The sequence below is a fragment of the Oncorhynchus nerka genome, linkage group LG24 (genome assembly GCF_034236695.1).
Source record: "Oncorhynchus nerka isolate Pitt River linkage group LG24, Oner_Uvic_2.0, whole genome shotgun sequence".
NCBI lineage: Eukaryota > Metazoa > Chordata > Actinopteri > Salmoniformes > Salmonidae > Oncorhynchus > Oncorhynchus nerka.
In genome coordinates, this window is record NC_088419.1 from 74156367 (window position 1) to 74167961 (window position 11595).

General features: G+C 39.0%; 1 protein-coding gene across 1 annotated transcript; it reads right to left on the reverse strand.

The window, feature by feature from the left end:
- Nucleotides 1-1022: 1022 nt before the first annotated feature.
- On the reverse strand, nucleotides 1023-10828 carry LOC115108574 (zinc finger protein Gfi-1-like). Its single transcript, XM_029633088.2, has 7 exons — nucleotides 10647-10828; nucleotides 7596-7814; nucleotides 6869-7024; nucleotides 6248-6660; nucleotides 5956-6093; nucleotides 5651-5816; nucleotides 1023-5423 (listed from the first exon to the last, which is right to left on the reverse strand). Exons 1-7 carry the CDS (start codon nucleotides 10822-10824, stop codon nucleotides 5236-5238), a joined length of 1458 nt encoding a protein of 485 aa, XP_029488948.2. The 5' UTR covers nucleotides 10825-10828; the 3' UTR covers nucleotides 1023-5235.
- Between the last annotated feature and the right edge of the window lie 767 nt (nucleotides 10829-11595).

Genomic DNA, 11595 nt, shown 5'->3' on the forward strand with positions numbered 1-11595 from the left:
GATTTATTCTATACTTAGTTTGAAATGTTTCTTCGACCTGTAATACAACTTTTTAAAGTTTTTGTCCGAAGTAAAGCACGAGCGTTTGGATATGTGTACCTAACGCGATAACAAAAGTAGCTACTTTGACATAAATAACGGACATTATCGAACAAATCAAGCATTTATTGTGGAACTGCGATTCCTGGGAGTGCATTCTGATGAAGTTCATCAAAGGTAAGGGATTATTTATAATGTGATTTCTGGTTTCTGTTGACTCCAACATGCTGGCTAATTTGATTATTTTTCTGAGCGCCGTCTCAGATTATTGCATGGTTTGCTTTTTCCGTAAAGTAAAAAAAAAAAAATCTGACACAGTGGTTGCATTAAGGAGAGGTATATCTATAATTCCATGTGTATAACTTGTATTATCATCTACATTTATGATGAGTATTTCTGTTGAATCGATGCGGCTATGCAAAATCACTGGATGTTTTTGGAACTAGTGAACGTAACACGCCAATGTAAACTCAGATTTTTTTATATAAATATGAACTTTATCAAACAAAACATACATGTATTGTGTAACATGAAGTCCTATGAGTGTCATCTGATGAAGATCATCAAAGGTTAGTGATTCATTTTATCTCTATTTGTGCTTTTTGTAACTCCTCTCTTTGGCTGGAAAAATGGCAGTATTTTTCTGTGGCTTGGTGGTGACCTTACATAATCATTTGTGGTGCTTTCGCTGTAAAGCCTATTTGAAATCGGACACTGTGGTGGGATTAACAACAAGATTACCTTTAAAACGGTATGAGACACAGTATGTTTTGAGGAATTTTAATTATGAGATTTCTGTTGTTTTGAATTTGGAGCTTTTAAGTGACAATTTTCAAGTCCCCATGAGTGATAGAACACTGAGCCAATCATGTCGCAAAGCTCCGTAATTTCTGCTGGCTTGCCCCACCACCACAGAAAGCATTGAGCTAGGCTGAAACACCTGCATTTTGGCATTGCCTTACTCAAGAAAACAAAAAAAGAGATCCTGTTTGTATGCGGCTTTATTAACTCAATGATATATATTATTTTTTACATTGTTTGCAAACATATGTGTCACATATTCATGCCAAAATAACATGCAAAACAGGCAACCCCCCCACACACAAAAAATATATGTATTATTATTTTATATTTATTCATTTTGCTTAAAATGTAGGGCTCAAAACAGGTGGGGCTCTGCCCTGAATAATGGGTCGCCACTGCGTCCCTTTGGCCTTTCTCCCACATTTGTTAAATAAGCAGACATTTTCCTGTACTCCTCAGTCTGTTCTTCAGGGGGTTTAAAATATTCAGTATTTTTGCAGGCCTGAACGTTGTAAGATTTGAGTGAAGTGAGGCGTGTAACATCCTTGTGAGTCAGTGATTTCAATCAATGTAGAGGAATAAGCACTTCCTGATTAAGTTCTGTATCGAGATGAAATGATGACGTTGATGTAGGCTAAAGGCCTTCCCAATATATGGCATTTTGTCTAATTGACTAATATACACTACCGTTCAAAAGTTTGGGGTCACTTAGAAATGTCCTTGTTTTTGAAAGAAAAGCACGTTTTTTGTCCATTAAAATAACATCAAATTGATCGGAAATACAGTGTAGGCACTGCTAGCTGGAAATGGAAGATTGTTTTTATGGAATATTTACATAGGCATACAGAGGCCCATTTTCAGCAACCATCACTCCTGTTTTCCAATGGCACGTTGTATTAGCTAATCCAAGTTTATAATTTTAAAAGGCTAATTGATCATTAGAAAACCCTTTTGCAATTATGTTAGCACATCTTAAAACTGTCGTCCTGATTAAAGAAGTAATAAAACTCTCCTTCTTTAGACTAGTTGAGTATCTGGAGCATCAGCATTTGTGGGTTCGATTACAGGCTTAAAATGGCCAGAAACAAAGAAATGTCTTCTGAAACTCGTCAATCTATTCTTGTTCTGAGATGTGAAGGCTATTCCATGCAGGAAATTGCCAAGAAACTGAAGATCTCGTACAACACTGTGTACTACTCCATTCACAGAAAAACGCAAACTGGCTCTAACCAGAATAGAAATAGGAGTGGGAGGCCCAGGTGGACAACTGAGCAAGAGGACAAGTACATTAGAGTGTCTAGTTTGAGAAACAGACACCTCACAAGTCCTCAACTGACAGCTTCATTAAACACCCGTCTCAACGTCAACAGTGAAGAGTCGACTCCTGGATGAGTTCCTCTGTCCCGTGTCTGTGTTCTTTTGCCCATCTTAATCTTTTTTTTATTGGCCAGTCTGAGATATGGCTTTTTCTTTGCAACTCTGCCTGGAAGGCCAGCATCCCGGAATCGCCTCTTCACTGTTGATGTTGAGACTGGTGTTTTGCGGATACTATTTAATGAAGCTGCCAGTTAAGGACTTGTGAGGCATCTGTTTCTCAAACTAGATACTCTAATGTACTTGTGATCTTGCTCAGTTGTGCACCGGGGCCTCCCACTCCTCTTTCTATTCTGGTTAGAGACAGTTTGCGCTGTTCTGTGAAGGGAGTAGTACACAGCATTGTACAAGATCTTCAGTTTCTTGGCAATTTCCTGCATGGAATAGCCTTTATTTCTCAGAACAAGAATAGACTGACGAGTTTTAGAAGAAAGTACTTGCTCCAGATACTCAACTAGTCTAAAGAAGGCCAGTTTTATTGCTTCTTTAATCAGAACAACAGTTTTCAGCTGTGCTAACATAATTGCAAAAGGGTTTTCTAATGATCAATTAGCCTTTTCAAATGATAAACTTGGATTAGCTAACACAACAAGCCATTGGAAAACAGTAGTGATGGTTGCTGATGATGGGCCTCTTTACGCCTATGTACATATTCCATTAAAGATCTGCAGTTTCCAGCTACAATAGTCATTTACAACATTAACAATGTTTACACTGTATTTCTGATAAATTTGATGTTATTTTAATGGACAAAAAATGTAATTAAAAAAAAAGGACATTTCTAAGTGACCCCAAACTTTTGAAATGTAGAGTATATATACAGCTTGTCAGGCCTATAGGAACATTAGCTATAAAGGAATGTAAATATACATTGACGGTTTCTTTTTAAAGTTCATGATTATGATTAATTTTATATTTTATATAACTGGGTAACTTGTATAGTTGTTTAGTTTCTTGTTGCTGTTCATTCTCTCATTTTATAGCTGCCCTCATTCTATGTTAGCAAATTGCTAATTACAAAGGGATAACAGTAGCCCACACATACACCTGTGTCCCCCCTTCCTGCTCTTGCGCTTACAAGCTGTGTTTCGGGCAGAGGTGGTGTACAGTCGATGCCCTCCAGCCATGCTATGTGACGCTTTTTGATGGGTCTTTAGTTCCACCTGCGGAAATCAATCCTGTCTGGTCCTGTTTCCAACTTGAGCTTTACGCAGAGTGGCCAAAGTTTACATACCATTTGGTTAACGTGTAATATGCTCAGGCAACGTTTGAGGTCTAAACAAATAACTCCTTACTGCCTTGGTAAAAACAAACCAAATGTTTATAGGAGTTTAAGTCTGATGAAACGCAGCAGCATCCTGTAGCCTAGGTATTGGTGGAATTGAGTTTCTATCCCCTATATTTTTCCACATAAAATTATATTTAATTTATTTCACCATGACAAAAAGCAAAATTTACTCGTGGATGTCATTTTTTAAATTCTATATAAATTAGCCGAATATTTTAAGCATCTGATTCTTCATTCTAAACGAAATTATTTGATAGATAGATGATTAAGCAATCAACTCTATGGCTTTAGAAAACTGCCCTTCTGGGTGGTTCAGATAAAAACGAGAAGAAAACACAACCTGGTTTGATTAATGAATAATGGGGGAACATAACCCTACCAGTTGGAAGGCACTTGAAGACCTTCCTTGTGATACTCGACTTAATGTGTGGTCGCCTCTCAGATGTCCAGTAAAATAGCCAACGGCAAAAAAGCACTTTATACAGACCTATTCCATGGCGTGGAGAAAACACCAAGCCGCTGTAGGTGCTTTTTCGTGTATGTTTTAAATTAAGAAACGTCATATCAATTTGTGCTCAGCCAAGTTTTTCGGTTAATATTATACCCCTCAATGAATACAGGAGAGACATGTTTTCTATGAAAAATCACTGAAGGTTAACCACGAGGACAATCACTATCCACACAGTGGAAATATAGTATAAGGGCTCTATAACATCCGCATCGCGAAGTTTCAGCTTTACAGCATGATTTAAATTAACTTGACATTTCTATCGCTGAATCTGTAACGCTTCGGCGTTACAGAATGAATATATCCCTAATAATAATAATAATAATAGTAATAAAGGATTAAACTATTAAATTCAACGAAAATTAATTGCCTCAAATTAACATTATCACAGGTCCCCCTCCAAGACACATTTCAATGGGGTTTATTCTGTCTCTAAAATGTAACAATGTTAGTTGTACCAATAGTCTAGACTAGCCTACTACAACGAATCCAGATAATCTGAGTTAGAATACAAATTTAAAAAATATATATATTTGCGTTGGTTGTCCTTCAAATAATTCAGATAGGCCTATGCAGGATGTTGCAGCTTGGAACATAATGCACTAGGCTACATAGAAACGAAACAAAAACCTCTCGAAATCTGTTGGATTGCAGTTTTCATATTATATTTAAACGATAATCTGATTAATAAATAAGGTTTGACATTGTAGTAAATGACACCTGGATATACCGTATAGTTGATATTCTTAATATAAAATACAAATGTGCTATTTGAATTCTAAGAAGAAAAAAATGAAAATAACATTGTTTTTAAAATAAATACACAACCATTGTTTATTAAATCACATAGCCTTATTGTAGTGACTGTTTGTGCCAGCATCCATGGCGTCCAACTAAACAAAGTGTCTGTCATTCTTTAGACAAGGTCTATTTTCCCAATTGTCCGTTGGAAATTGGTCGTCTGTTGTTTTTGTTAACGCGCTTTCTTTGGGGTTATTACCTATCTGGTTATTTTGTACAAATATTTTGGGTTCAGATAGTGTCCCTCCCTAGTTCAACCCGGTTTTGTCTTAACCTACACTGCACAAAAGCCTCTATAACTCTCCACCAGTAAATCACAGTCTGAAATGTTTGAGGAATGGATAGCTACAGTAGCTTATTTCTGGTTTCCAAAACAAGTGTTTTGTTTTATAGTGTTTGGTGCCCATTCTTTTATTTGATTTTAGTTTGAGGGTTTTAGTCCATGTTGTGACTCTTTGTGTCTTCTTAAGTCGACTTTTCTCTGGAATCCCTTGCTGCAGAGGTCGCATCCGAATGGTTTGAAGCCCGTGTGTTTCCGGCTGTGAGTTATGAGGTTGGAGCTCTGGCTGAACGCTTTCCCACACACTTGGCATTTGTGCGGCTTCTCACCTGCAGAACAAAAATGTATGCATTAACCATCGTGTTACCTTCAGTAGCCAAACCATATAGGCAAGCAAGCTGTTTTATTTGATTTTATTGTATCAGGTCTTCAGGAAAAATGCATGTCAATAACGCATGACCTCATCATTATGCATTGGGTGGCCGTGTATGCAATTAACATATTTAGTGTTGCAGCGAGGTCTACTAATAGACTAACATTTCTGACGCCTACTTGCCTGTGTGGATGAATGTATGTTTCTTCATGTCTGATTTCTGGTGGAACCTCTTCCCGCAATGCTGGCATGGGTAAGGCCGTGTATCAGAGTGGATGAGGAGATGCGTGGAGAGAGTCGATGACCTTTTGAAGCTTTTACCGCATATTTTGCAATCAAAGCTTCTTTCCTGTGGAAGTATAAAGGCAAATATAAGTCTAAATATGATATTTATTAGCTCGTCAAAACAGTAAAGTAGCCTATTTTGCTTGTTGCCTTTGAATAATCAATGACAAAAACTAGAATGGTCTAGATTCTAGAATAGTCACCTGAGAGTGCACAGCTTTATGTTGCTCGAGGCTGACAGCATGTCCGAAGGTTTTGCCACAGATATCACAAGCGTAGGGCCTCGTGCCACTGTGTGATCTGCGAACGTGGACCTCCAACCCATGGGGAGTCGAAAACGCCTGCAGAGGGAAGTTGTGTGAAATTCGTGAGGGGAATGATGATGGTACAAGGTAAATAAAGAGAGGGACAATTGTGTCCATAACCATACATCTTCAAGCAAATCATTGCTAACATAAACTGCTTAAATCTTTACATTTGCATACATTATCTTACCTTACTGCATTTGGTGCACTTGTAGGTACCATTCAGAATGAACCGTGAGCAGGGTAAGTCAGACACAGCCTTGATTTCTGGGCTTTCCCCGTACAGGTTCCTTTCAGAATACAACCCTACCCCGGGGGCGGCAGCTCTCTCGAACAGACCGGCAGCGGACCGGTAATCACTGTCATTTTCTGCTACCGGACTTCTGTTAAAGAGTGTTGGTTCAATGGCCCGGTCGCTGTAGTACCCTAGCTCCGGGCTTCTCTTCAAGTCCATGGGGTGGGGGTGCTGGTGATGGAGACTCTGCTGGACCAGGTGACGGATGTCCGAACCAGAGTAACTGTTCCACGCATAGGGCCGGAAGGGAACAACGGGGAAGGGTTGTGTCTCGTCCACCGGGGGAGACAGGGATTTCTCTGAATCTACTATTGCGTTGCAAAAATAAATATAATTCATTAGTGTAGGCCTATTGTGATTTAATAGTTTAAGATGGATATCGGCCTACAAGCAATCAGGATGTCCCATCATCAAATTGTGAAATTGTAATCGCAGTGCATAATTTATCATTGCCTCTGCTACAATCTCCCACTTTGGGATAGCTACATTTTAATGCACCACAGACTAGATCTCTACCTGGTGATGCCGAAGGCGATGGAGGCCGCCAGAAGTCTTCATAAACTGAAGCTGGACTGCACACACTGTCCCCACAGCTGAGTGTGGACTTGGAGGAGAAGTCAGCCGTGTCCACTAGGTGAGAGTCTGGGGAGAACCCGCGGATGGCATCGCCTCCTGTCAAGGCATCCGAGTAATCTAGAATGTTACTATTCTATGTTTTAACGAGGACAACGTGAGTAGCCTATTACAATAGCCTTAGCCTATAACAACGACAAAAATACAACTTTGCTTATGATATCCTAATACTGTAATAATTATTGTAAGAAGAAACAATATAAATAACTTTAGTAATAGCCTATATGTGTCAGTACAATTAAACGTTATGAATAATTATACGAGCAAAATCATTCCACTGAGGTTAGTGTAGCTATCGAAATAATGTAAACATGTACGATTTGGCTACAGGATAAGCCCTTATGGATATATATTCCTTTGAATAAACAGCTAGGTTTTCATTATAAATCATAGGCTTGTATTTCTAATATATTGCTGCTTCTTTTGAATAAAGCCGTGCCTCACAATTTAACAATCTGTAAAACTAGACAAATAAAAGTGGATATTTATAACAATATAATTAGGCTACAGAAAAACGAGTTTGTTCCATTTCGATTGAAATAATTTGCATGTACAAATGGTGCACCTCACACAACATCCAGACATTAACATGGAAATAACAACCACATACCTGCACATATATGAGCTAAGATAGTATCCAGTCTACTGTAGTCATCTTCTAAGGACCGAGGCTTGTGGTAGCTGTGCGCCTTCTTACTCTTCACCAAGAAGGACCGAGGCATTTTCACTCTCCTTGTTCGGTCTCTGCTAATATCCAAAATCACTGGCCATCCAGATCCAATAGCAATCTGCACCTCTGTTCCTGGGATGCGGTGTTGCAGTCTTATCCCTGAAAAGATTTGAAGACTATTGGTTGACAATGTGTGGTCAACTATAAGAGATTTCTGGCTGAAGATGGAGCACGCGCACACGCCCTCTCACGTCTGCCAGGTGTTGTGGGCGGGGACAGGTGCCGAGGCTAGAGGAAACTCCTCCCCAGTTCATTGCCGCCCCTGGAGCCTATGATTGGTCCGTCTCCAGAACAAACAGCTCCCCAGACCACTCCCTCTCACGGATCAGCCTGTATCTCCCCACGGGGAATTAAAACCCTTGGCAATCAGGATAAGTGATACACTGCTTTATGTGTTACTTAATCCCTCCCTATACCTAGCTGCAGGACAGACAGGGGGGAGAGGAAACGCGGAGACCAACAGCACCTGGGTGCCAGTCAGTCAGGGTTGCTGTGGACTGGAGTGTGCTACGTGTGTCTCTAATCAACATGACTCATTAGACGTGTTATCTACATGCTTGATAATGGTACAGTATCCACCTATTTCCTTACTCGATTGAGCACGAATGAAAATGCGAATTAGAGAATAGTAGGCGAAGTATGGACGTGGTTGTGCCCATATAGTCACATGGTGAATAGCCCCTCACTGGCTTACATAGCATTTCTCAAAATGAACAACTCTTGGAAAAAGACTAATGCATGATAATACTGCATCAGTCTGGAATTGTCTTGCGTCCTTCACAAATGTATTTTTATCCATCAATTTGGTCGGTGTCTCTTCATATATACATAAGGCTATATTTAATAACCGCAGACAGTCGCTGTCCACACGCCTGCCTGCTGGGCCACGGAAGTTTCGTATTTCCCGCAGTATTATAATATGCTCAATGAGTAAACAGTGTTACCTCTGTTCTCTGTGCGCATAGTAAGGCCGCTGATTACCTGTTCTGGACCAATTACGCACAGAACAACAGGCATTCAGCTCGCCTAGCACTCCAGACTGCCAGTGGGGCGGAGAATATCAGTATCAGTCACGTTTCAACCAGCTGATGGCGCGTGCCAGACATTCAGGATATGTGATAGACATAAGTTCTATGTCCTTACATTATAGGTCTACTACGTTATCTTGCTACAATATTCATATTCGACAGGTGAAATGATTAACTCAAAACACCTATAAGCCTATTCTTTGAAATTATTTGGAGTATACCACAATGTAACTAAATGAGTTAGTTAAGGAAGTTAAAACTTGGCCAATCAAACGAAATAATAGCAATGTTGGTACGAATTCATATTTAAATATAAATGTAGGCCTATTCGGTTATGACCTTTGCAGTGAGACAATATGTTGGTGACAGGAAGAGATATAAAACATTTTATAATAAATAATTTTGTTTTAGACTCATGACGTAGCATTCTTTTTTAGTTATTTTTTGTCATCTTATTTCTATTCTTTTTAAAATGCAGAAGTATTCTATCGGGTGCAGAAAGGCAGGCCAAAAGCCACAAGTGACTTGCAGGAAATCAAAGCGCCATATGCCCTCTATCGATTAGAAACATCGCCGCTGCATCCGGAACTCGCATTGGGTTGGAGGAGATATGACACATGCAGAACTCGCATTGGGTTGGAGGAGATATGACACGCTACCGCAACACAATCTCAAAAGAAAACGCCATGGCTACCGATCAAACGCAAGACACACTGACGCGAGGTAGTCCTGACCATTGCCCAATTTCTGGTGCAATGATATGACTGATGTGACTTTATTTCATATAGAAGCTTAGAAAATATATTCAACTAATCAAACCACTGGATCGTATTTTGAAATGCTTTAATAGCACAATCCAAGCAAATCATTTAGGTAGAAGTTAATTTCTAGCCTATTTGAATGGAAAAACGTTTTATGCAATTAATTATAGGCCTATCATTTAACAAAATAGCACTCAAAGAGTCAAATAACTTAGGTTATTAAATTTGATAGGCTATACAATACATCAGATAAGAATGCCTTTGGCACCACCAATGCATAGCCTATCAGTTAGCCTATTGCTCGTTTATCTCAATAATAATCATACATTATGAGGCCGTTTATCAAAATTCAGCAGGCCTATACTTTCCAACTAAATAACCAGTCATCTGATTGATTTGTTCTCCCTTTATGCATAGCTTATTAAACAACAGGTCCTTCGTGTCTTTTTCCTTATGGCTATTAGCGGTTTTATGTGCATTAGGTATAGATTTTTTTAAAGTACAATCAACAACAATTGCTGAAATATTTATAATTTATAGACTAACTTTGTTTAAAAAAAAATAAGAATGGTTTTCCATACAAGTTTTTGCTTATTGAAATGTATCACGGTATTGAAGGATGGAATCAATGGCATTGGCTGCATGTAATGAACATAATAGTCTCTGTTGAAAGCCTGTGTCAAACTTCGTTATCTTCTCCTCTCACTTGAAATGCGCGCTGGATCCCACCGCACAGTTCAACAAATACGAAAAATCAGCCTAAGCCTACGCATATAAACCTACAGCCTTTTAGCTCAAAGGTTTCTGACACACAACATAATTCGAAAGGTCGCCTCTCCACTGAGTCAGAAATGTACAGCTATGTTTAAGGTATTCTAATAAATTAAATTAAACCACTTTTTTGTCCACGAAAATGAAAAATGTTGTGCATCTATGCTGCATTGCGCAATTCATCCACGTGTTTAGATAAAGTCTTACACATGTTCTTATCAATAAAGAACTGTACATGTTTTATGTTGTAGCCTATCAATTTAATATTATGCCCGTGTGCGTCCTCTTAACGCGGTATACTATAGCCATGCAATTGACCTAGAAAAAGTAAGAGGTTGACAGTCGTGGAGCAGGTTCAAGACATAGCCTACCGGAGTTCAAGCGTAATGAAAGCTCCTCAGACTTGTCACAACAACCCGGGTCCAGTGCCGCTGAAGGATCGTATGCGTTGTTGTCCCATTGAAAGGTGCATCGCAAGACATGCAGCTCTGAAAGTTGGCCTCTTAAAAGCAGCAGAATGATTGACTTCCTGAACGTTATTTCAGACATTTGATTCATACAGATGTGGAGGAAGAAAGAAGGGGGGGTTAGAGCATCACGGACTGACTGAGCGCTAATTCTAACTAAGCTCAACATTGAACCTTGTCAAATTGGCATAGGCTACCAATGAAATAGTGTATTAAGGACCAAAGTGCCGTATAATTATTTAATCCGTTATCCAATGGGCGTTGTACATTTTAACTGCAAAACATTTTTACCCACCCAAATCAAATAAAGTTGGGGAGAGTGGTGTAAATTGAGACATTTTCTAGAATCAGCATCACTCCATCAAAGCAAACACTATTCTTTCTAACAAAGATATCTACATATATTCCAAGATTTTGTATGTCCATAGAAATCATCAGAAGTCATGCAAATATTAGTTTTGAAAACATAGCTTGTCCAAAGAAAGTGGTCTCCTGGCACAATTTACCCTGGGTATGAGGTAGAGCTGTGGGACAGGTTAAATTAAGCTGCCTACACATTTCTGTGTTGAATGAAATATTACCACAACCTTTCTAAAACCATATCTATCTTTATTTCCCAAACACAATTCAATACGATCACAATCACTTCGTCTTCTAATAATATTAAGCATCTTTTAACACAGACTTAACACCTAACACTGTACTTTTTAAATACTTAACGTAGGCCAGCCCCTGTTGTTACCTCACATCCCAGCGATAATGTCCAATGATCAAATTTGCAATGAATCTGACTTTTAGTCCATGAGAAGATGATTATTTTAAGCGTTAGCTTAATTAACCTAGTCAAAAAAGT

Bases quoted from the DNA above. Each gene is read 5' to 3' on its own strand.
- LOC115108574 (XM_029633088.2), bottom strand. From the start codon at position 10,824: ATGTCTGAAATAACGTTCAGGAAGTCAATCATTCTGCTGCTTTTAAGA. The intron at 7,025-7,595 runs GTATGTGGTTGT...ATGCCTTGACAG, and splicing joins CTTAGCTCATATATGTGCAG to GAGGCGATGCCATCCGCGGG. The intron at 6,094-6,247 runs GTAAGATAATGT...TTCCCTCTGCAG, and splicing joins AGTGCACCAAATGCAGTAAG to GCGTTTTCGACTCCCCATGG.